The following is a 25,508-nucleotide window of genomic DNA, read 5'->3' on the forward strand; positions in this document are numbered from 1 at the left end:
TAAATCTTGTCTGTATTACTTATTACGTTTATCCCAGCGAGCACACACACGTTGGTAAAATGTAATAACAATGTTGCCAATTACATTGGCGCGATATCGTTCATCAACGTTATTTTTATATCATTTTGGTTGCAAATGCGATATTTCAAACAAAGTAACCTACGTAGCCATAACGTTGTATTTTAAGTTGGTAAAGTGTAATACTTACCGTTGATTCAACGTTGTATTTTTATTTGGTATTGCGTTGTATTTTAGCCTGGCTAAATGTTGCTTTTAAAGTATTTGGTATTAAACTTTAACAAATCGCAAGCAAAACAACACATAAACCATTTTATAATTTTGTTTTGCTTGAGATTTAATAAATGATAGAAGATTTTATTAAATCTTTCCTTGAAACATTGGGTTGTATATATTGGATCAACGTTGGGTTTAAATCGTAAATGCAATCAATTTTTGTGTTGTTTTTACGTAACTGCGCAAGCTGTTTTTAATCTTTGCTAACACACACATGACTTTGGATCAACATTGGACTTAATAAAAAAAAAAAGCCAAACTTTGCGATGTTTTTGCATACATTGGCCCAATGCATGTGTGCTTGGTAGGGTAGAGCCTAATGCCTTGGAACAAAAAATACGCTGCTACAACAAGTATCAACAGCAAGCTGCAACAACATTAAACGGTGAAATGCCTGTTAAACTATTTTTTTACTTGTATATCATAAATAAATTTTATAAGTTGTTTGTTGTTTTATATTCTATCCTTCAAAACGTTATTCTATCGTTCAAAATGTTTCCAAATACAAAGCCACATAAGCTTATTTTTTGTGTTCATTTTCGCAACAGCAGTAGTCACAACAATGTCCGCAAGGATTGTGCTCTTCATGGCAGTGTTCTTGATGACAACCATGACAATCGTGATGACAGTCACAATGATGATGTTCATGGTGATCATGACCGTCATCATGATCGCAATGATGATGATGATCATGACCACATTCATCGTTGTGATCTTCGTGATCTTCGCAACAGTGGTGTCCACAATGCTCATGTTCATGATGACAATGACAATGATGATGACATCTTGTGTGCAATTTGTTACTTTCTTTTGAAAATTTGTTGTTAGTAGCAACAGACTTGGATTTAGTAAATTTAGACTCGACCTCTTTAGTAGTTGTTACATTAGCTGATAATGATAGTGGTGCTACTGCAACTAAGCCATTAACCTCCTTGTGAGATTTTGGTTTTAACTTTAAATCAATTTTGTTATCTTCTTCGGCAGATCCTTCTTCAGCAATCGGCATGCATATAGAAGAACCAACAAAACCCAAGATCAAAATGATATGTTTAACATTCATTTTAATATTTTTTTCTTTAATTGTTTTTACTACAAATAATCTTCTACGGTTATTTATCGAAAATAACCGTGCCTTAGATTGTAGTTTTGTATTTATTTTTTTTTACTGATAATATAATAATAACTTTTACTGTTATGTTTCAGACGTTAGTAGTTTTAATAAACGTTTAACAACTAAGTTCCTCATAAAAATTAAAAAAAATCAAACTTATTGAGTATTTATTTACTTGAACAATTTACAAGGCTCAATGGCTTTATTTACCAGAGTCATAAAAAATAGATAGAAAATCGGTCGAACAGCTAAACAACCATCTGCGTTTATGTTTAGCTTATGATATGTTTATGTTTCTAGCGTTTTTAAAACACTGTTTTGATTGTTCACTAATATAACTTTTTTTTCTTCTCCAAAATATTAAGATCCTCTAAGAAGCCCTAACTTTTGTCGCAAAGCGCCGTGGAAGAGCATTTAACAAGGAAGTTTACTTTTAAATGGTATTCAATTTCTAGCATTAACATCAAAGATAATTCTACATTGTTAAGGTATTGCGATTCCCATATAAAATAGACAAAAAGATAATGATTTTAAAAACGATAGAAAAAACGAGCAACAAAATGCAAGAACTTAACTTGATAAAGATTGACAAACGAGTACTTAAGATCATTACTAGAAAATCACTAACAAGGAGGCTAAAATCAAAAAGATATAACAGTGATAAGGATTTTCCTACTTAAATGAAAAGAATCGATTGGAAAGGTATAGCTACAAAACTTATATATGAGTATAATGGTATAACCCATGATTTTAAAATAAGAATGGGAAATAACCACAAGTTCTAAAATAACCCAAAATACGTTACAAGAGCAAATAAAACCCTGAGGTAAAGACTGCAACAAAAAGTCAAAAGTTGAGGAACTTAAAAAAATTACCTTGATAAACTATTTTTGCGAATTCTCTTTAAAAACCTTTTAAGAAAATTTTTTCTTGTTATTTGCCCCTAAACCACCGCCAAATATTAGAGTTGTATTTTGCTTGAGAAGGTGATGTAAAGCTATCAAATAAACGTTTTAATATTTTATAAAAAACATAGAATTAAATATGTGGACATGACAGTAATGCAATCACTATAACAATAACTGTCGCTAAAAATTAAAATAAAATAGACTACAAAATGAAAGAAGAAAAAAAATAGAAAAAGTGTAAAACATATCATAAGAATCTTCTTTAACAAATGCAGTTGCGTTGCCGAGGTTGATGTCAACTAGAGTGGTAAACTTTTGGTGTCAACCCTCAAGACTCTAAATGAAGTCCTTCATATCTAATTAATAATAGTAAAAAATCTTTTAAAAAAATTCTGGCATATTTGCTTTCTATTTATTTTGGTGTCACCCCTCTGTGTCAAGTTGTGATAGTGTCATCTGGTGCGGCCCACCCCCCCTCCCCCCCTAGCGACGCCAAAAAGTTTTTTAATTAAAATTTTATTAACACTAAATTAAAGTAAGTTTTTATTAAAAAGTTAATAACTTTAAACGTTCAGAGTAAATTTACATTTATGTAAAAATAATTAATTTTTTAAAGCGACTTTTACTTTATAAATGAAATTTGAATTTACTTTTTAATGTAAGTTATATAAATGTAAATATAAAAGTTATTTACCTTTTAAGTCATATTAAAAACTTTTACATTTTAAAGCAAGTTACTTTTTAAAAATGGCATTAAATAATATAATTGTTCCTTAAAATGTAATTCACTGTTAGGTATTGTCCATAAATAACGTCACGCAAATTTTAACCATTTTGACCCCCACCCCCAACCCACATTGTCACACCCATTATCACAACATCGTAACATTTTTGTAACAAGTTGCCTATGAGACGTCACAATATCACTAACCTCCTCCCCCCCTCCTAGAGCGTGACGCAATTTATGGACAACCCTTTACGTTAGAAAATAATTTATTAAAAATAATTTATATTACCGTATAGGTAAACGGGCCTCAGAATGTAGTGGGACCTGAGAACGTCAGATTTTAAATTAAGCAACACAAAACCCGAAATTTTCTATTAAAAACTGAAAGCCATGAATAACTGAACAAAGAATATAATGTTCATAAAGGAAAAAAAGATCTTAAAGAAAAAAAATTAAATATAAGAAAACTAAATTAAAAAGACGTTAGAGACAGTCTACTAGTTATTAAAAAAAATTTTTGAAACAATTTTTAATTTTTTGAGCCCTTCTAAAAATAAGTCTACAATTTGTTGTCAGAAATGTTGCTTCAAGACTCTAAAAACAGTGCTAAAAAGATGCGTCCATTGAATAAATCCAATTTTCTTAAAATTGCGTTTCAAATTACCTAGCATTTTGTGGTGCTTCACCTAGCGTTTTGAGAAACTAATTCAAAAAACTGTGTAATAAACTTCATTGATTTCATTTAAGATTTGAAAGTAAAATTTAACATAAACAAATTTAAAAAATTATATAATGAATAAAAAATATAAAAATAAGATCTATATAAGCTATAATCCAAAAATTAGAGAAAACAAAATGATACGTTGAATTCTTGTAGGAGTCAGAGGAAGGAAAGAAGTCTTCGACGTTATCTTTATCAGATTCAATTTGAAGGCATTTATTGGTTCCTATTTCACAAAATTGTTTGACCATATTTCGTTTTGAACCTGTTTCACCTCAGCATGATGCTTTATTGCATGTAGAATTTAAAACTTTATGGCAAAACGAACTCAAGGCTTAGTTGCAGCACAAACATTCTTGTTGCGATTACATTCTTCCTTACATAATAAAATCCTTCAATTAGATTTTGTTGTAAAAATTTCCTTTCTTTGTTAGCTTGCTCTTTTGGCTTTGACTTCCTTGCCCTCCATTGAGCCGTTGTTTTTACTCTTATTAAGTAATATTACTTTTTATAAGTTCGTCAGCTAACTCGCAAAGATTTTTACACGCCATTTCTTTTGCACAGTTACGGGCACGATTTATAGATACAGTTCCCTTTTTTATAATGCTCTTTTATTATTTTGCACCCCAACGCTCCCAAAAAAACTTAGTAAGCTTTTTTGTTTGGAGTGCTCGTTGAGCATTTGATGATAGCTTAGTAATCTGGCATCTACAGAGGTTTCTGCATGCTTGCTTTCTTACTCCCAAAACATTCAAAACTGTCTTTGTCAACTCTGAATTGTTTAAACCTTTAAGACATCTAAATAAATTAGTGAAATTACAAAAACAAATAATTAAATACTACACGTTTAGTTTTCTTAATGATGATTTTCAATAATCATTTAAAAAAAAATGATTTTACTTTTTTTAACTTGAACAGTTTATAAGAAAATAATTTTATTTCTCAATCATGTGTATTACTTAATTTTTTTTTTTATATAACAGGCTAGCGACTCTTCCTCATCTTTGGTAAAAATTGAACAATATTCCTTCTCTCTTCCTATATCAATAACACTATCAAGTCATTGTTAATTTAGGTACGTGACATGAAAATTTTAAATTAATTAAATACTAGAATATTATATATCATTAGAAAACTTTTTAATACAGTATTTTAAAGGTGATAAAATTATCAAAATTGGACGATTTTAAGAAAAGTTATGCGGTTTTTAGTGGCAAATTTTTGATATATGGATTTATTGAAGAAACTGTGGTCAAAATTTAGTTTTACTTCACTAAAATTGTTATAACTTTGTCAACTCTTATTTAAACGCCTTTACCTTTTTTTTTTTTGATTTTTCTATTTTGCTGTAGAAAGTTTTTTTTATTAAATAACATAAATAATAAAACAAATGGCTTGAGGAAGAAGACATAAGTTTGTCTTATCACCAAGCCCCATTGTGGCTTCATTACAGGTCGTTTTTTACAATAAAATATATAAATTGTGAAAAATGCTTGTGATAAAATATATATAAAATGTGTAAAACTACGTTTCACTATTGATATAACTGTTTATATATAAATTCGTTTTGTAAAATAAATTTTGAACAAATATAAGTAAAAGCAAATAAAAGAAATAAATTGTTTATATTTTTTACTAATAAAGAACAAGAAATACTTGGTATCAAAAGATAGATGTAATATTGCACTACAAGTTTATAATAGTCTATAACCATCGGGCATATCCAGGGGGCTAAAGGGGATGCCAAACCACCATCACCCTAAAATGCTTATTTCTTCTATAAAAGAGCATCATTTTTGTAAAAATGGTAATTTTTATATACAAAAAGTTATTGTAATTAATTTTGAGACCAACAACAACTATGTGAGGTGTATTTTATTTTAAGGTGGCTACGGAGGACACACCCTATTGTCAAAAAAGTTTTATTCATATATATATATATATATATATATATATATATATATATATATATATATATATATATATATATATATATATATATATATATATTTGTTTCTTTATAAAAATTTATGTAAATTCTGTACCTTTTCATCTACTATAAATGGGTACAAAGTATACATTTGACTTTTATTTAAATCAGATTATATTTCTTAAATTATAAATGTTGTCTTAAAATTTCCACGTCCCTACCTCCCACCGTTAAACTTGAAGAAATATAAATTAGGTACCAAAGCACGTGAGTAAATAGGACATGTGTTTGGAAAAATTTTACAATGAAATTTTACAGGGTTATTGAAAATGTGTAAACTTAAATGAAAGAATATGTTAGAAAAATGAAAGAGCATTTTATCAACATGCACTGAATGCTCAAACTACAACCAAGTTTTGAATGTCAATAAAACCACTTATAAAGTTCTTCATTTTTATCAAAAGACACATAATAATAAAGTTTATTTATTCTAGTTTTCAGAAAATATCTATGTTAATGGAAATTCTAAAAAATAAACCATCAACAAACGTTTCTTCCTCACTAGCAAAAATAAAGACTCAAAAAACATGGCACAGAATTTTAGCACTTTTTTTGTTTCCGTAAAACGCAGATTTCCGCGTACCTATTTAATTGTTCTTAGATCTTTAACTTGTAGAAATTTTCCTGATATGATTGCAACCCAACCATGTTTATTAATGATTTGACACTACTCAACTACTTTCTTTAACTGCTTATTTTTCATCTCTATGACGTCTCTTAGAACATTGCACATTGATTTGTTAGCACATTGATTTGAGAAGAAATCGTATGAAAAAAACTTTTCTTTTTTTTTTTAATTAAGTTTCGTTCCCCTAGCATTCTGAGGCTTTTAAACCTAGCATTTTGTAGTGGAATATAAAAAATAAGCAGGGTAAGCGAAGTTTTAGAGTTGACAAAATATTCTAACAAGAATATTTTGTCAACTCTAAAAGTAAAAACTGAATGGCCGCCCAAATATTTTGTTTTAACCAGGACCTTAAAAAAAACACCTGGTACTCAGAGATCCTTTTACCTGTAATTATAAGAAACTTGCATACGAAACGAACCACACTAAAGTAATATGCTACCAAATGTAAATAAATTTTACTAATAAAATAATTTTTTTAAGCAGGCGTTTAATATTTTATTTGTAAAATTATAGTTCTAAAAATTAATATATATATAAATAATTATATAAGCTTGCAGTTTATATAACTTTTGATTACAATTAAAAGTAACCTATATTTAATGAGTAAATTGACTTATATTCTTCAAAAACTTAAAAGGTTTAGCAAAATTTGGTCAAAACTTCTAGTTTAAAATATTCAGTTTAAAAAAATCAAAAATAGATTTTTGTCTATAATCATATCGGCGAAACCCCGCCCATTCTTTAAGCAAACCCGTCTCAAAAATATTTAATCCGTGGTCAAGCATACGGAAGGTCTGGAATCCAAATACCCAGGAAGATTTAAAAAGGGTAGGCTATTTGAAAAGCATATTTATCAGATTTTTTTTTTACAGTTTTTTTATAAATTTTATTATTATTAAAAAAACTAAAAAGGGACTGTCAGGGTTCTGTCAGGGAATGTCAGGGTCAACAATGTCAACAATTAGGCACTTTACATGGTTTTGATTACTTTACTATCTTTAACCATAATTATTAATAAAATATGTGAAAAATATAGACAATTTCAAAATTAGTTTATTTCTTAAATTTGGATAACTGTTTCCCGAGTTATGACGACTTATGTGCTGTCCAATAATGCGTATTTTGGGTTGAAATTTATGGAGTTTTTCTTAAGGATTTTTGGCACCGAAATTAAAAATTTAATTTAATTTTCAATGGACATCGACGAGAAGACTTACAGTTGAGCACGAATAATAAAGTATATTCATTCTATTTTTTTAAACAAAGGAATGAATGCATTCAATTATACAAATTGTTTTTGTGATATAGTTGGCCCAGGCGTTGTTTTTCCCTTTTGGGGCATTTGGGTCAAGAGCGATAAAATCACGGTAAAATTAATAAAAATTAACTTTAGTCAAGGAAAAAAAAAGTTTTTTATAATGTTATTGTCAAAGTGAAATAATTCATACAAATTTATGAAAATCTAGAAACTATATTGAAATCGCAGGGCTCGTTTCCCCCATTCGGAGTAATTGGGCGAAGAGCAACAAAATCTCTGTAAAAAGTATAAATATTAACTTTAGTTAAAAAACAATAACCTTTTCAATCAATAAGAGTAAACAAATTCATAAATTTATGAAAATCCTAAAAATATGTATGAATCCAAGGGCTTGTTGCCCCCATTTGGGGTAATTGGGTCAAAATTAACAGTTTCTTTGTAAAAAGCATAAAAATTAGCTGTTGTTAAAAAACAGTTTTTTCATACTATAAGAGTGAACAAATTCATATAAACTTATAAAAATTCTAAAATTATCTTAGAATCTTAGGGCTCGTTTCCCCATTTGGGGCAATTGGGACAAACAAAATACAATTTCCGCGAAAGCCGTAAAAAACAAGAGTTTTTTCAAATTATTAAAGTGAACATACTCATATACACTTATGAAAGTAAAGAAAATATGTAAGTGGGTCGTAAGCAATAAAATCTCTGTGGAAACCATAAAAACAACTTTAGTTGAAAATAAGAGCTTCAAGCATTTCGTAGTGTTCGTATGTTCCTAATTCCTTGTGAATTTCGTAGTGTTCGTATGTTCCTAATTCCTTGTGAATTTCGTAGTGTTCGTATGTTCCTAATTCCTTGTGAATTTTGTAGTGTTCGTATGTTCCTAATTCCTTGTGAATTTCGTAGTGTTCGTATATTCCTAATTCCTTGTGAATTTCGTAGTGTTCGTATGTTTCTACTTCCTTGTGAATTTCGTAGTGTTCGTATGTTCCTGAAAGTAAAATCTTAATAATAAATTTGATTATCATTAGAAAAATATTATAGATTTATCTTTGTTCACATTTAGATAGTAGGATCTCAAATAACACAAGATTTTAAATTAATAAATACTGAATAAAAATTTCAGTGATTACACCTTTTAACTTTCGAAACAACTCTTCTTTTTATTTCTTAATCAAGTCATTGTGTTGGCTTTTTTCTTTTAGTGTATTGTTCCTTTGTTTTGGTGAAGGCAAGTTGCATGTGCGAATGATAGTTACCAAGTTCTCCATCAGCTCACTTGAATTTAAATCAATACGTTTATTTCCAGAAACTTTAGTTTTAAAAAACAGCTTCAATGAACATTTTGCCCCCATTACATAACGATAAAAATCTAATTGACTTCTAATAACTTGCTTCCTTAAAGTATTATTATCAATTTTTCAAGATTTATCTTCTGCTTCTTCTACTGTTATCCAAATTTGCGATTTCAATTAAATAAGCACATTTACAATATTTGCTTTTTTTAATGATGCTTTCTTTTCTGCATCTGCTTTGATTTGCTGTTTTATTATCAACGTTGAAGTTTTCTTTGAATATAACTCTACTTGCCGCTCTTTATACTTTAGTTTCATTTTTTCAACGCTATGAGAAGCTGTTTCAATTAACATGTAACGCTCTTCTTCTGATTTTACATCCAGCCATGCTAAGGTTTGGTTTCGGTACCACATAGTATATGCTTAAATTATTTGAATTTTGGTATTTGGTTTAGTTCGAATAAGTAGATCCAGAATCGTGAAATCACTTTCTAAAGCTTTGTTAGTCGTTGGTACGTTTTCAGCAGCCTTTTGAATTTGATCATCTGAGTTCCAATATTTACCGCCTGGGAGCTGATCAATTGCTTGTCTTTCAAGTATTATTAAAAATACATGGGAAATTATTTCTAATGACTGTTGCACCAAAACATCAAATTCTATATTGCCAGTATCCTCAAATAGTTTTTCATAAAGTTTATCTTTATGTATTTTAACATCTCTTAGATCAAATACAGGTGTTTCATTGAGCATAGGAGAAGTATCTTTGCAAAGATCTGACAGTTTCATTTTTAAACGAAATAAATACTTATTCATTTTAGAATGTTTTTCTTTTCTATAACAAGTTTCCAAAAAGGACCAGTAATAAGCTTATCCAAATTACCTAGTGCACGAGATTCAGCTAAAAATAATATATTTGATATATCTTCCTTAACTGCCTTCAGTAGATTATTAGGATTTGGCCATTGACACAAAAATTCTTTAATAGATTTAGAATGATAATACAGTGCAGCCCCATTACAAAACAAAATGCTGTCCTTTGTGTCTAGAATATCACAAATATCATATAACATTTCTGTTGAAGAACTCAAAGTTGATGCAGCATCCCCAGAGGCCATTTTTGATAGTCCATATGATAGTATTCTACCGCTTTTGGTAGTCGACTGAAAGTTTTGATAATGTCTGTTATATTTGGTCATTCCATCTCTATGTAAACAATTTCCTTTGTCTTTTTCAATACTATCTGACATTTCTTCTTATACTTGAAGCTGTGCAAGAATTAAAGCTTCTGACATAAATCTAGATCTTGTACCTACTGAGGAAAGTTTTGTAATTCCTTTTTTTGCAAGTTTCTTCAAAACAATTTTAATAACATCATTGACTTTGTTCATACCGGCATTTAATGATAACAGCTCCATGACAACTTCTCGAATATTCCTTGAATAACGTCCTGTTTCAAATGTTACAATTTCCTCATCTTCCAACAATTTTAAATGACCATTTAAATAAATTTTTTCTTTGTTAAATGATTCAACTTTTGGACTAAGTTCTTTAACTTCTGACTTAAAAAAAGAGAGATTTTCAATTGAAGAAAAGGAAATTGTTTCCTTTGTTTTACTTAAATTATTTTTTACACAGCTTAATTTCTTTTTGAGATTTCTTTTTTCTTGACACAACATTTCAACTTTTGCATTACTATTTTCTAGCATTTGATTAAGGTTATTGAATTCCATATTTAAACTTTGAGATTGTTTTTCAAATTGCGCTTTTAATGCATCAATTTCTTTTTCTTGTTTTTTTAACTTTATATCTCGATAAACAATCTTCTTATTTAAATTTCAAATTTTATTTTTTTTATTCTTTAGTTTTAATGCGGTAAACTTTTTTTCTAGACTCAACAGACTTTTGTTTGTTGCTGTATATAGTGCTTTACACTGCATAACTTGTCTTACAAATTCTAATTTCTCTCCATTGCTGGTTTTTACAGCTAATTTAAGTTATTTGTTTTCACTTTCAAGACCATTCAACTGGTTACATTTGTTTTCAACTATTTTTTCAACGATTTCTTCAAGTTTGCGCTTTAGAGTTTTATTTTTTAATTTTGAGATGTAGGTCTTTCATAAGATTTTTTTCTTTTTCAGATGACGTTGATTGTAAAAATGGTTGAACATTCGTTTTAAATAATAGTGATATAAAATTTAAAAGCAAAAATTCTTCTTTCTTTTTTTAATGAGCAACCTAACTTTTTGAATCACAGTTATTTTCGAAAACAAAGTAAGGTCACTTTTAGTAATTTGGAAATTGGAAAAAAAGTGTTGTCTAAAAATTGTGCACACATTGACTAAGCTTTTGTCTTCTAAATTTTGATAACATAAATACAGATCTCTATTCTGCATTTCAAATAACTAGATATGAAAAACTAATTATACATCAAAGTCACATTAATCAGCGTTTCCTAAATATCCATGTTGATAACTAACTATATAGGTTAAAAGGAATACCATAATGGCGCCTAAGTAAAAATCGAAAAGATGATGGAAAGTGTATTTTTTAAATTGATAACTCCTGATATAAAAAGCAAATGGTTATAAAAACTAATATCAAGTACTATAATTTAATAACCTTAATATTCTTTTTTGAGGTGCTAGAATACCAAAAAAGCAATGTAAATCAGCATATTTACTTGTCAAAATGTGTAAATTAACGTAACTATGAAAAAAACGACTTAAAAAATTTTCTGGCTTCTTTTTTAAGGAACTTTGAAAAATAACCTTTACAGAACAACATTTTTATTTAAAATTATACAACTTTTTATAACAAATTATACAAGGTATACAACGGGCAATTTGGTTTGAAATTAGATAGCTTTAAAATATTTCCTGAAAAAGTTGCCAAAAAAATCGCGTTTATTTAGGGGTCGTCCATAAAGTACGTATGCCAAAAATTTTGAAATTTGACCCTCCCCTCCCCCTGTTGCCAAGCGTACTTTGTGTACCCCCTCCTCCTTAAAAAGTACGTACATTTCTCAAATACCCCCCCCCCCCTCAACTTTTTTTTCTCAATAAAAAACTTTATTTAAAAGAAAAAAGGCGGAGGGTACCTTAAATACTTTATACGACCCCAAAGCTCTTTGTTTGCGCATTTTAAAAATGTCTTTAAGTATATATGCAAATAATAATTTAAATAAGTTTAAACTGATACAAAGCAGAGCGTGTGTTTGGCCGAGAGGTTAATGTGGTAAAAATAATCGGTGGCGATCCAGTTTCGATTCGCAGAGCTATCCGTATAAATTTTTTTCTTTGTCTTAATAACGAATCAAATATAAATAAACTATACTTAAGGCGGACGTTTTTTTCAGACACCCCTCTTTAGTAAGTAAAAAACGAGTCTTAAGCGAGATCAGTAATATTGAAAACAAAGGGTAGAACCCAGTGCCGAGGGTAGCCTATACCTCTTAATTGGAGGAGGAGGGGGCAATAGCAAATTTTGTGCCCTTTTGCTAATTTAAAAAGCTTTTAATTTAGCAAAACCTAGCGGTCAAATTTGGAAGATTTTGAGACGCCAATGACATGTTTTTTTTTTTTTGGGGGGGGGGGGGGGGGCTCCGACCCAACAACCACGGCCCTGCTAAAACCTGTTTTTTGTTTTGATTGAACCCTTCCCCCCCCCCCTACGCTTTTTGAAGACCTCCCCCTCCCCCCTATGAGCGTACGTACTTTATGGACGACCTCTTTTATGATGAACTTGCGAAACGGAAAAATATGCATGACTGAAATCCCTTGTATAAATATTAATAGGCTAATTTAATAGTAGTCGTTTTTAAAGTAGTTTCTGGGCTTTTCTACACGCGGTCTTCCCAGCGGTTAGCTGGGAAGACCGCGTAGAAAATTAGATGTAGAAAATTAGACGATTCAAAATGCGTGTAGAAAATTAGATGATTCAAAATGCGAAATGCGAAAAGCAAAAAAACACAGACCTAGAAAATTTTTGTATGCTAATACCCATGCGTTTAAAATGGAAACTTTATTTTGAATTACCGCGCCATGTTTTTTTATTTTTAAATTAGTTTTGCTGACATTTTAACAGTTCAACATAGTTCGTTTTTTACAAGTTTTTGAATTATTCTTCAAATCAAAATGAGTAAAGACAGTTCTTTTCGAAATTTCGAAGATTTATCGGGTATTTTTTTTATATAGTTATAAACAAACATCTCTTTATTTTAATTTTAAACCAAGAAAATTTAGTCTAAATTTTCTAAATTTTATTCTAAATTTTAGTCTAAATTTTCTAAATTTTAGATGTGGATATATATATCCATATGTACCAGTACTGGTACATATGTACCAGTACTGTTACATATATCCACATCTAAATTTTATTGATTTAAAATAATAGTCTAAATTTAATAATAATAATAACATCTAAATTTTATTGATTTAAAAGAATAAAATAAAGAGATGTTTGTTTATAACTATATAATTTAGATGTTTTTTTATAACCTTAAAATTTAAATGTGAATATATATCCGCATCTAAATTTTATCTGCAGTCTATTCAAATATAATGACCACATAGATTTACTTAATAAGACATACTCATAAATAATCACATAGATTGCAGTCTGCTCATGTGAACATATGCTATATGTGATCATTAACATTATCATTGAACAGTATATATGATCACATTTAAATTATATTATAATGGTTTTTATAACGAACAGCATTGCTTTAATCGTTTCTAAGTGATGGAATATGAAAAGAAAATAATGAAAGATTATTTTATGTTTTATATAATTAAGTAACTGTTGCTTTGGCTATTTCTAAATAGATGCACAACCAAACACTGCTGCAGTTTCAAACCAGGCTTCAAATTTAGGTATTAGGCACATTTTATCTACATATACAGAGGCAAAAAAAACTAAAGAACATGAAATTTTGAACTCAGTGCATTATTGTAGCTTAGAAAAAAAAAAGTTATGGAAAAAAACACTGAAGGTTTGAATTGCTTTTAAAGTTTCATTTATTACTGAAGTTACTTTTTTTATTTGATTATAAGATAAATATTTGTTTATAATCATCAAACGATAACTTTTGTTTAAACAGTTAGCATATTGCCTTACTAGTTAAAAAGTAATGTCATGTATATGTTAATAGTAGAGCTAAATAGAGCAAGTTTTCAGTTGCACTGATTTATACTAAAAATTAAAGCATACACAATGGTTATGGTTGCAGTTTTATATTTCAATTTGGATTATTTTAATGAAATAAATCAAAAGGTATATTTTGAGAATAAAAATTATCTCTAATCAGGAATACCCTTCATTGAATACTTATCCAGTATTTTTGAATGTCAGCAAGATTTAGTAACAGGTATATTGTCCGGACCACATGCTGTAGAAGTGTCTAAGCAGGAAATCACTTTAGATACATAAGCTGAAGTGATAAGAATGTAAAGCAATGGATCAACTTGTTTGTCGGCTGGTAGTATGTGACTAGTCAAATCAAAAGACAAGATTGATGAAATGTTCTTAGCAAACAATTCAGTTTTGTCTTTAGGCAATGTAACAAAATCTGAACCATGCAAGAGAGGTGGAATAACAGATTTGCCCTTATTGTTGACTCTTGATTCTACTAATCACATTCTACCTGATATAACTAATACCTGATATAGCTCTAATACCCTGCATTAGATAGATGCGGAGAGGCTATGGCCATCACTCTTGATATTTCTAAAGCCTTTGATAAAGTTTGGCATTCTGGTCTTCTACATAAGCTTTTGTCTTACGGTGTATCAGGCAAATAACTCAATACTTTTCAGCTAATCGTTATCGCTATAATCTAGATTTTCCTATATTTATGAATAGTTATGTACTCGATGAGTCATCAACTCTTCGTCTTCTAGGTTTAACTCTTACTTTTGATGTTTCTTGGAAACCATATATCAAATTGATTGCAAAATTAGCATCTGCTAAGGTTGCTTCTCTTTATTGTGCTTGCCACTTTCTTACTCCTGATTCTATTCTTTATCTCTATAAATCTTTAATCCATCATTGTATGGAATATTGTTGCCATATCTGGGGCGGATCTTCCAACAATGCCCTTTCCCTTTTGGACAAGGTTCAAAAACGCATTGTAAACATAGTTGGACCTGCTCTTGCAGCCAACCTTCAGCCATTGTCACATCGTCGTGATGTTGCTTTTCTTACTCTCTTCTACAAATACTACAATGGGCGCTGCTCTAAAGAGCTAGCGTCTCTTGTGCCATCTACTAAAATTTATTCTTGTGTTACTCGTCATTCAATTAAGTCTCATCCTTTCACTGTGGCTGTTCCTAAGTGCTAAAAAAATTCTTATTCATCTAGTTTTTTTCCTCGAGTATCAATTCTTTGGAATTCAATCCCTTCCTCATGTTTTTCTGATTCATATAATTTGTAGTTTTTTAAATCGTTATCTTGCTATTCATCTTTTTCCTTCCAGTAACTTCCAACTTTAATAGTTGCTTGCAGCCTTGTTGGAAGTAAATATATTTTTAAAAAAAACCCACCTCCGCTTGCATGGTTCAGACTTTGTGACCTCATCTAAGACAAAGCTGAATTGTTTGTTAAGAACTTTTTAACAATCTCATCTCTTGATTCCACTAATCACATTCTACCTGATATAGCCGAAGGGCAGTTTGATCCATTGCAATCACCCCAGCTTCTGTATCTAAAGTGATTTCCTGCTTAGACTCTTCTACAGCTTGTGGTATGGACAACATACCTATTTTAGTCTTGCAGAAGTGTTTTCCGGAGCTATTGTCTATACTTTCAAAACTATTCAACAAATGCTTATCAGAATCTTGTTTTCCTGCCTGCTGTGAAGCATCGTTTGTTGTACCTATTTTCAAAAATTCTGGAGAGCAATATGATTTGTCTAACTACCATCCCATTAGTCTTCTTACTATCAAAAGCTAGGTTTTTAAGTCTTTAATTAACAAGCACTTAATCTCTCAAATTGACTCTAATAACTTTCTGATATGAATTTTGATCTTCTCGTTCTACTGCTGATTTGTTAACAGTAATAACCAATAGGTTTTATTGTGCATTAAATGATGTAGGAAGGTTAGGGCTATCACTCTCAACATTTCTAAAACCTGTGATAAGGTTTTGCATGCTGGTCTTTTCCATAAGTTCTTGTTTGACTGTATATCAGGTAATGTTTTTAAGATTATTGAATCTTTCCTTACCAATCATAGTATCAAAGTTGTCCTCAACGGACAGCACTCTTCTTTATTTCCTGTAACTTCAGGGTTTCCTCAAGGTTCTATCCTTTTGGCCCTATACTTTTTCTAATTTACATTATTGATCTCCCTGAACTTCTCACATCTAATCTGGCATTGTTTGCTGATGCTACTAGCATTTGTTTATATCTTGATAAGAAGCCAACACTCTCTGACTGCTTAGAGGGGGAATTTGACCTTCACTCAGCGGCTGGTATTATTTAACTCAGATAAAGTCAAGAATACTGGATGATGAAAAAATGAAGGGTATTCCTGAGTAGGGATAATCTTTATGCTCAAAATACACCTTGTGATTTTTCTTCATTACATCTTTATTAAATAAATCAAATTGAAATATAAAACTTAATCATAATTGTTTACTTTTAAGGTTTTTAATATAAATACATCAGTGCAAATGAAAACTTGCTCTACTTAGCTCTACTATTAATATATTAACTTTGAAACCAGTAAGTTGATATGCTAATTGTTTAAGCAATTAATTAAACTAATAACAAAGCCTATTGTTTAATGATTTTTTAAAATTGAAAATAATTTAAAAAACAAAACAGATTTAAAATACAATTATTTATCTTATATTGAAATAAAAAAGTAATTCTAGTAATAAATTAGGCATTAAAAGTAATTCAAACCTTCAATATTTTTTTCCATGACTTTTTTGAAAGCTACAACATAATGCACTGTGTGCAAAATTTCATGTTCTTTAATTTTCGCGCAAACATCTGCATATGTAGATAAAATGTGCTTAATTTCTAAATCTGAAGCCTGGTTTGAAACTGCAGCAGTGATCGGATGTGAATCTATTTAGAAATAGGCAAAGCAACAATTACTTAATTGTATAAAACATAAAATAATCTTGCATTATCTTCTTATAATATTCCATCACTGAAAAACAATTAAGGTTTCAGTAATGCTGTTTGTTATAAAATTTTATAACAAACAGCATTACTGAATCCTTAAAGTTTAAATCAAGAAAATTTGAATGTGGATATATGTACCAGACTGTTCACATATAATGGTTTTTAAAAACCATCATATGTGAACAGTCTGGTACATATATCCACATTCAAATTTTCTTGATTTAAACTTTAAATAAAAAGATTTAACTATATGAAAAAATTACCCAATGAATCTTCCAACTTTTGAGAAGAACTATCTTCACTTATTTTGATTTGAAGAATGATTCAAAAACTTATAAAAAACGAATTTTGGTAAACTGTTAAAAAAGCCAGCGAAACTCGTTTTAAAACATATTTGGCGCGATGATTCCAAAATAAAATTTTAAACGCATGCGTATTAGCATATAAAAACTTTCTTGGTCTGTGTTTTTTTGTGTTTCGCATTTCGCGTTTTGAGTCATCTAATGGAACGCTAACCCTTCCCAGCAAGGTCTGCAAGTGAATTAAAGCTGACGAATTTTTATTTTCAAGAGGAATTGATGTTGTTCATTGTTTAATTTTAAAATAAAATTTAATTAAATGTTTGTTTGTTGTTGGTTGTTTGTATTTTTCTAATTTTTATAGCCTGTTTCCTTTTCTTTAAATAAAAATAAGACTATTATTTGTGGACATGTACTTACCTAAGTTTGCGTATATTTCAATATATTTTATATTTCTCTGTATCTATTTCTATATTTTCTTTTAGATAAAAAAAAAAAATAAGTTATAGAAAATAGTAAAATAGAAAGTAGAAAGAATTAGTAGAAAGTAAAAAAAATTATGTTGGAAGTTGTCAAAAGAATGTTGTGTCATGCTTCTTTTTAAGGTATCTGAATATATATTTAGATTTTTAAATTTGTCCTTGAATGGTTTCATCTTTTTTATTACTTTAGATAAAAATATACTAACTGACATAGCCAAAAAAAATATGGATATTAATAAATCCTAAATTAAATTGTTAGAGGTTTTTATTTTGAATAATAATTGTAATCAATTGCTTTAATTTTTGTTTATTAATTTTTGACTTCAATGGTAAACCAGTGGTTAAGCTAATGAGTTAAATTGTAGAGGTTTATATATCATATATTCTAAAGTAATTGCATTTAATTCTTTTTTTTTTAAATACATTGCTTAACATAAGGCATTTTGATTTTTTTTATCTTTTAAATAGTTAGATAAAATTGTTTTATAGATGAGAAACCAATTAAGTTTCAACATTGTGTTTTTGTTTTTATTACCAAATAATATCTTTGTTATTAGGATTGCAGGTTTTTTGTTGATTTTTACTTGAACATTGTTAATTATCTTTTTGTAGATATGTTTACCACTTTGTTGATTTATTTACCACTTTAGACTATTAATATTTTGATATTTTTATTTAATTTCTTTTCTCTTTTTTTTTTGGATGGTCGATATTAGGCTTAAATAAGTTATTAGAAGAAATACTATCAACTTAAAAATAATTGATAATTTAATGAAATGATTAGAACTAGGCAAGCTGAAATTAATTGTCATCAAATATAAGAAATGCTGCTTGGTAAGAATAAATTAATTTATACCTAAACTAGTACATCATGATAAGACAAGTTAAAAGTAGTTATCACATAAATAAAAGAAATAGCCTAAATGAGATGAATCATCCTCAAAATGTAAGAAATGCTGCTAGACAATCAAAATATATTGTATAGCAAGAAGTGATACTATTCTAGATTATAATTATTTAGGAGAAATGAGCCAGATCTGTCAGCATTGCTGTGCTTAAATTTTTTTTGATGAAACACATTTTTTATGTTCCCATAATAGAAAGGTAGTTTTGCTTCCATTTTCTGCAAGATTTACAGAAAGTTATATCATAATTCCAATATAAATTTTTTTAAATATAATAGAATTTAATATGCCTGTTTTTGTTTTATTAACTGATAATGTGGTTTAACCTATAAATCATAGGCCGCCATGTTTTAAAATATGGGGTCAAGTTTTTCATTTTGTAGATAATCTTAGGCCAGATCAAGATATTCCCCCAACATTATCAACTGTATATCTCTGGCCCTCTTGCAGCAGTAAATTTTAGAAAGTAATAACATCGCAATCAACTTTGCTTACATAATTTAATGTTTCATTTGCAAACTATAGTTAGTGAAGTTGCTGTTGTATTCGTTGGAGATGGTGCTGCACCTGCTTCCAGGGAAGTTATTTACCCAAAAGGTCATTTAGAAGTTTTATTGAAAATGTCAGCTAACTTAGATCCTACAGTTTATTCACTTTTTTTCCCCAAGAGATGGCATAATTGGTGCACAATCCTGAACATGCAACATTGGTTAGCAATCGTGTATCTCAGTTTTACAATAAATTTTAAGTTGAATTATAGTCTTTGATTAGAAAAGATCGCAATTTGGATGATTCTTTTATCTTTATTATTCAGTTGTAACAATAGTAATATTGTTGGTAATTTGTTTAATGATAATAGTGGAATTGAAATGGATAATATTAGGCTCGAAGTTATTAGTGTAGATGGTAATAGGCAACATAAAAATAGTTGTTGTCAAATAAAAGAGATAGATCTAGGTAGGATAAAATTAATCGTTGTTGAAATGTAAGAAATGCTGCTCAGCAAGACAGAACTTACTTCCAAGAATTCAGTGCCAAGCAGTTTTAATATCTGTTAATTTGATTTTACTTTAGACACTTGAGAACAAAGTGCGAATTTTTCTATTTATAGTAATATTATTTATATATTTATAGTAATATATTGAGTGATTTATAGTATATATATTCATAGTAATATTTAGTTTAAAAATCATTTCTGATGAATCTTTGTTGATGAAACACAGTGTTAAATGGAAAAAATTTTTGTTAACTGATTTTCTACTAATATATATATATATATATATATATATATATATATATATATATATATATATATATATATATATATATATATATATATATATATATATATATATATATATATATATATATATATATATATGTGTATATGTATATATATATGTATATATATATATGTATATATATATATATATATATATATATATATATATATATATATATATATATATATATATATATATATGTACTCATACTTATTTATTGTATTTAAACCAGAATATGTTTCTTTAAATAAGTAAAAATACATTGGAATGGATTTTAGTCATTTTTCTACAATTGTAAAGAAGCCAATGAGCGAAGATTTAGTTGCTGTTGAGACTAGAAGCAATTTCTGGGAAAGGGTAATATTTTTTAGTTTTTAATAAAAAAAGTTTTAAAATAAAAATAGTTCCTTGATATTTATGGTAAATTCCCTTGTGAATTTTATGTTGTAGGTGCTGAACCTGCATCACATAATCATGATACTGACAATAAAATTTTTGATAGAAAACTTCGGAATTTCGATAATGATGACAATGTTTTTCTTAACAAATGTTAGGGAATAGTAACAAAGTAGATCTATTCAGGTACTTTCAGCACGAGTGAAATGTGTGCACTGGGATTACAAAAAAATTTCAATTGTTGATTTATATACACAATCCCAACTTTTTTAGATTTATGCAAGTTTTTTTTTTTTTTTTTTTTACATTTTATTTTTGCTATCTATATAAGATTTATTTTTTATTTATTTGTTATGTAAACTATATAAATGTATGTATTTTAAACCAGGGTATATGAAATTCAACAAGCAAAGTAACAATGGATATGGATTTAATTCAACCATTAAAGATATCATTAAATAAACATCCAATTAGAAAAGATGCACTGGTTTAAATGCTGATGAAAACGTATCCAATGAATCTCTACTTTCTGATTCAGTAAAAAGTGAACATTTTTTTATCTTTGATTTCAATATTTTACTTAGTGGTTTATGTTTTTTAATGGTGAGGTTTATTTACAAAATAAAGTCTCCAATTTAGAGTGAGGACTATAGAAAACACAATTTTACAGGAGGAGTGAATGGATAGTAATGGAGGTGATAGAGAAGTAAAGAATAAATTTAACCATTAAAAATCATTACTCCAGTACTTTCAAACAGTTAAACAAATTTATTTTTTAGATTGTACTATACAAAATAATATAATATGATGTTCTTATTTTTGCTATTATAAATTTTGTCTTTTCTCAACTAAATAAAGGCGATTCATCAAAATCATATAACAATAAAGGAGGTCGACCAAAAAATCATACAAACGAAACAATTCCAATGGATAATGCAACATTACAGCGCAAAATAATTAAGTTAATAGGATTAAGAAAACTGTGGATATGTCTGTTAGTCTATTACAACAGCTTCTAGATAAAGATTCCAATGTTTCATTTGAACAGGTTACCTCAATGGACGAGTTAGTCAAATTTGAGATCCAACTTGAAGACAATGCAGTTAAAGATGCAATGGGAACTGTTAGCAAGGATACAAAAGCGCATTGCTATGCTGTTTATATTCGATCATGACGGAGGAAGAGTAATCAAAAGTCAACGTATCGTATAGTAACCATGTGCCGAACAAGATTTATACTGACCATTTGTCATTAAGACGTACCTTTAATTTTTTTGAGCTCATGCTGCCAAGAGGCTGAACAATATATACGTTGTCTTTTAATTGCAGTTGTTTAGGTGGCATATATATTTTGTTATTTGAAGGAAGAAATTTAGAAATTGTAATGAAATTTAGTATTTCTTTATAAATATAATGTAGTAAGTAAAATATAATGAAATGAACTTGTTTTAGTCAAAGTCAATCAAAGCTTAAAAAGTTTATCTAAGTTGATTGATAAAATATCATAAATCATTGATAAATAGTTAATAAAAACTAGTTTGCATGACCTTAGTATAAACTCGCAGCGGGCTTTAATCTTACGAGAAATCTACGTATTTTTAGCTAGGACTTCGTTGTATCAGTTTAAGAATTAATTTCCATATTAAACTTTAATTTATACGTGTTTGAAGATATATATAACCTAATAAAGTAATTAAATTAGATACGTATTTAAAACCTCATAAAACACGTGTTTAAAACTTCTTGCAACACGTATTTAAAACCTTATAAAACACGTATTTAAAACCACAAAAAACACGTGTCAAACTCCAGTAAAACTACCCGTGAAATCCACGTGTTTTTGGTTTACGCCTGGATCGTAACAAACACGTGTCTGAACGGGTTTTAATTCTGAGATTAAAGCTAGATGTGCCGGCTGGGTTAGAATACATGCTAAAGTCTCCATTACATGTATTGCATTTTATTTTTTGTTTAAATAATTTTCTAATTAAAACATACAAAGTTTTATTCGAAGAAAGTCTTTGTTATCTCTGATCTTCATTGCCCTGGCAAGTGCTATTTTAAGTTCTTTTGAAGCACTTTCCCCTATTGTGTTGAATTAAATGTGAATAAATTATTCCATTTTTCATACATTTCTTTATGTCAAACATTTGGTTAAGTAAAATTGCTATTGAAAGTTTACATAAAAAAGCATTAAAAGTTAAACGCAAAAATACATTGTTTCCAACACACGATGCACAACGGAGCAAAATGTAATTTGTTTTTTAATGAGTTTAATAACAAAATAATGTTAAAAAAAAGTTGAGCCTATGACTTTGTGAAAAATTAATGATTAAAAATTAATTCTAATTAATTAAAACTAAAATTCAACTAATTTGTTGATTGTAACTTTTTTTGTCCGAAACCAAAGTAAATACCACTCTGAAATAAAAGTAAATACCACTCTGAAACCAAAATAAATACCACTCAAACGACTTTTATAGTTTTACATATCTTTTGAACGAATAAACCTCATAGCATCTATAATATAACAACTATGCTTTTTAATTTCATTCATAAAACATCTAAATAAAAACACAAACAAAGACTGTATTATGATTTTAAAGCGCTAATGTTGTTACAAAAATTCACAAGAAAATTTCTAATATTGAGATCATTTGTTTCAATTACATTTCTTGATGTACTCGATAATTTATTTTATATATAATAAGATAAAACAAAGCTAAGTACTAATTAATTTTTAATTTATTTATGTGATATTTTAGTATGAATAGCTCAGACCGTCGTAAGACGATTTTACATCTGAAAACGGCCTGAGCTTACCAGACTGAAATATCTCGTAAATAAATTAAAAATTAATTGGTACTTTCCTGTGTTTTATAGGGACGACTGAACAAGCGCGAATTTCATAAGTGCAAACTGGCAAAAGTGTGAAACAGTTACAAAAACTGGTACAAGTGTGAACTGGCACAAGTGCGAACTGGCATACGTGCGAAGCAATTGCAAAAATTCAAATCAGCATGAATGCGAACTGGCATAAGTGCGCCAAAAGAATTTGTTAACAAAAAATTCCGTTTTTTATGTTTTAGCATTGGGTAATATAAAATAAATGAAAAAAATATTAAAAGATCATTATTTTTAGACTTCTTTAAAGTGTTTAAAATTCAAGATAACATGATGAAAGTTGACGGAAATAAAAGCAGAGCTTTAATTTTAAATAAAATTTTCTAGTATTAAAAACCATCCGCATTTTTGTTTTAATACTGTTTGCGCATGCTCGAAGGACTTTTCCAAACGGAAATAATAATAAAAAACAAATAAAAACTCAATGGAGATAGGGCTTATGTCTTTATATTTTCAAAAGTTTGTATTTTTCATTTATAATTTCCCAACATTCGATATTGAAACCAATGCAGACATTGTGAGCGGTCCAGTATAGTTTTGGTCATCAGTTACTTAGTGGACCATTAATGGCAGCCACCAAAAGTGGCTAGCCAATGAAAAACCACTATTATTATGTCAGAAGGTTATTGGCTTACCATTTATAGCGGCATTCACTGATGGTCCACTAAGTAACCGATGAGCAAAACTCTAATGAACCGCTCAAAAATGCCTATATAGGTTCACTGCAAATCCACTAAAATAATGTTTACTAGGTTGGTTTTGATTTACGGCAGTATTGTATGGGCGAGCACTAACTCCAGCAAACATTCTATTGCGGAATTTCAGTGGACCTAAATTGGCGCTTTGAGCGGTTAACTGTAGTTTGCTTATCGGTTACTAAGTAGACCATTAATGGAAGCCGCCAAATTCAGCAAACATTATATAGCGGAATTGTCAGTGGACATATATAGGTGTCAGTGGACATATATAGGTGTCATATAAAAATGTCAGTGGACATATATAGGTAATTTGAGCGGACCGCTGTAGTTTTGCTTATCGGTTACTTAGTAGACCATTAGTAGCAGCAGCAAAAAACGCCTAGCTGATGACTAGCCACTACTAACATGTCGGAAAATTATCGACTTGTCATTTATAGCGGCTGCCACTAATGGTCCACTAAATAACCGATGAGCAAAACTCCAATGAACCGCAAAAAATTGCATATATAGGTCCACTGCAAATCCACGATGTTTGCTAGATTGTAGCGCTATAATATAACAATATATAATCTTCAAAGTATCTATTACAAACTATAACTATAGAAATAACTAAAAGTTTTCTGAGATAACTAGACAATGCATTGCTTCGCTTTCTAAGAAAGTTACTCTTGCTTATTTGCTGCTACAATATAGTTTTTAAAAATTTGTAAAAATAAAAATTTTCTTAATTTCTATTAAAAAATTGAGCTTGTTGCAATTGTCATTTTTGTATACTTCTTATATTCGTATTTGAAAAATTTCGAATACGAAAATGTGGCTCGGTGATAAGGCTTATTAGTTTTTTGTTGCTTCACTTAGTAATTTTTTAAAATATATCTGAACCTACATTTTAAATATTCTTAAACGATAAAATAAACTAAGTAGCTGTTGTTGTTGTCAAAAGTTATTAATTATTTTAAGTTTAATATGTTTAATTACCAAAATTAAAATTGATTTATTTTCTCCCTTTAATTTTTCGAAACTATTCCGTTCCTAAAAAATAAAAAAAAGGTCAACTGACTATTAGAAGCAGTAGCATAACGAAAATATATGCCCACCTCCTTCATGCTAAATTTTTATCAGGGTTAATAACCTTCGAAGGTTAACACTAATCATGGGCACCCGCAGGATGTTTCAGATCGGACACTTTCACACATTGTGTAAACTCCAAACTTAAGTATGTTAATGCCTTTGCCAAATGAAAAGGCCTTGCAAAAACTTAGGATGGCGGAGGCCTGGGAACAAAAAAAGTCCTAAAACGTTCGCTTCCTTCCCGACAAAAAAATTAATAGAATCTAATAAAATTATCTAATAAAAAAAAATTAAAATTTTTTTGTGATTATGTTTTTGTTATTTTTAATTTTTTTGAGTTCCATTAAAAAAAGCTGACTGATTAAAAAAAAGGGCAACTGGTTTCCTATGATGAGATGATTAGGT

General features: G+C 28.9%; 2 protein-coding genes and 1 long non-coding RNA gene across 4 annotated transcripts; 2 read left to right on the forward strand and 1 right to left on the reverse strand.

Moving 5' to 3' along the window:
* Positions 1-685: 685 nt before the first annotated feature.
* Positions 686-1,558, reverse strand: LOC101240259 (lateral signaling target protein 2 homolog). The gene has a single exon (XM_065809156.1). The coding sequence runs from the start codon at positions 1,352-1,354 to the stop codon at positions 815-817; it is 540 nt and encodes a 179-aa protein (XP_065665228.1). The 5' UTR covers positions 1,355-1,558; the 3' UTR covers positions 686-814.
* Positions 1,559-14,786: 13,228 nt separating this feature from the next.
* On the forward strand, positions 14,787-15,272 carry LOC136087122 (uncharacterized). The gene has a single exon (XM_065809628.1). The coding sequence runs from the start codon at positions 14,787-14,789 to the stop codon at positions 15,270-15,272; it is 486 nt and encodes a 161-aa protein (XP_065665700.1).
* A 4,990-nt stretch (positions 15,273-20,262) lies between these two features.
* LOC136087301 (uncharacterized) lies at positions 20,263-21,868 on the forward strand. 2 transcript variants are annotated; one of them, XR_010641700.1, is made up of 4 exons: positions 20,263-20,392; positions 20,486-20,710; positions 20,820-20,975; positions 21,290-21,868. It is a non-coding gene; the product is annotated as an uncharacterized LOC136087301 (long non-coding RNA). The 2 variants fall into 2 exon arrangements; XR_010641701.1 differs by having other exon boundaries at positions 20,486-20,617.
* The last annotated feature ends 3,640 nt before the right edge of the window (positions 21,869-25,508 follow it).

This window comes from Hydra vulgaris, chromosome 11 (genome assembly GCF_038396675.1).
Source record: "Hydra vulgaris chromosome 11, alternate assembly HydraT2T_AEP".
Classification (NCBI taxonomy): Eukaryota; Metazoa; Cnidaria; class Hydrozoa; order Anthoathecata; family Hydridae; genus Hydra; species Hydra vulgaris.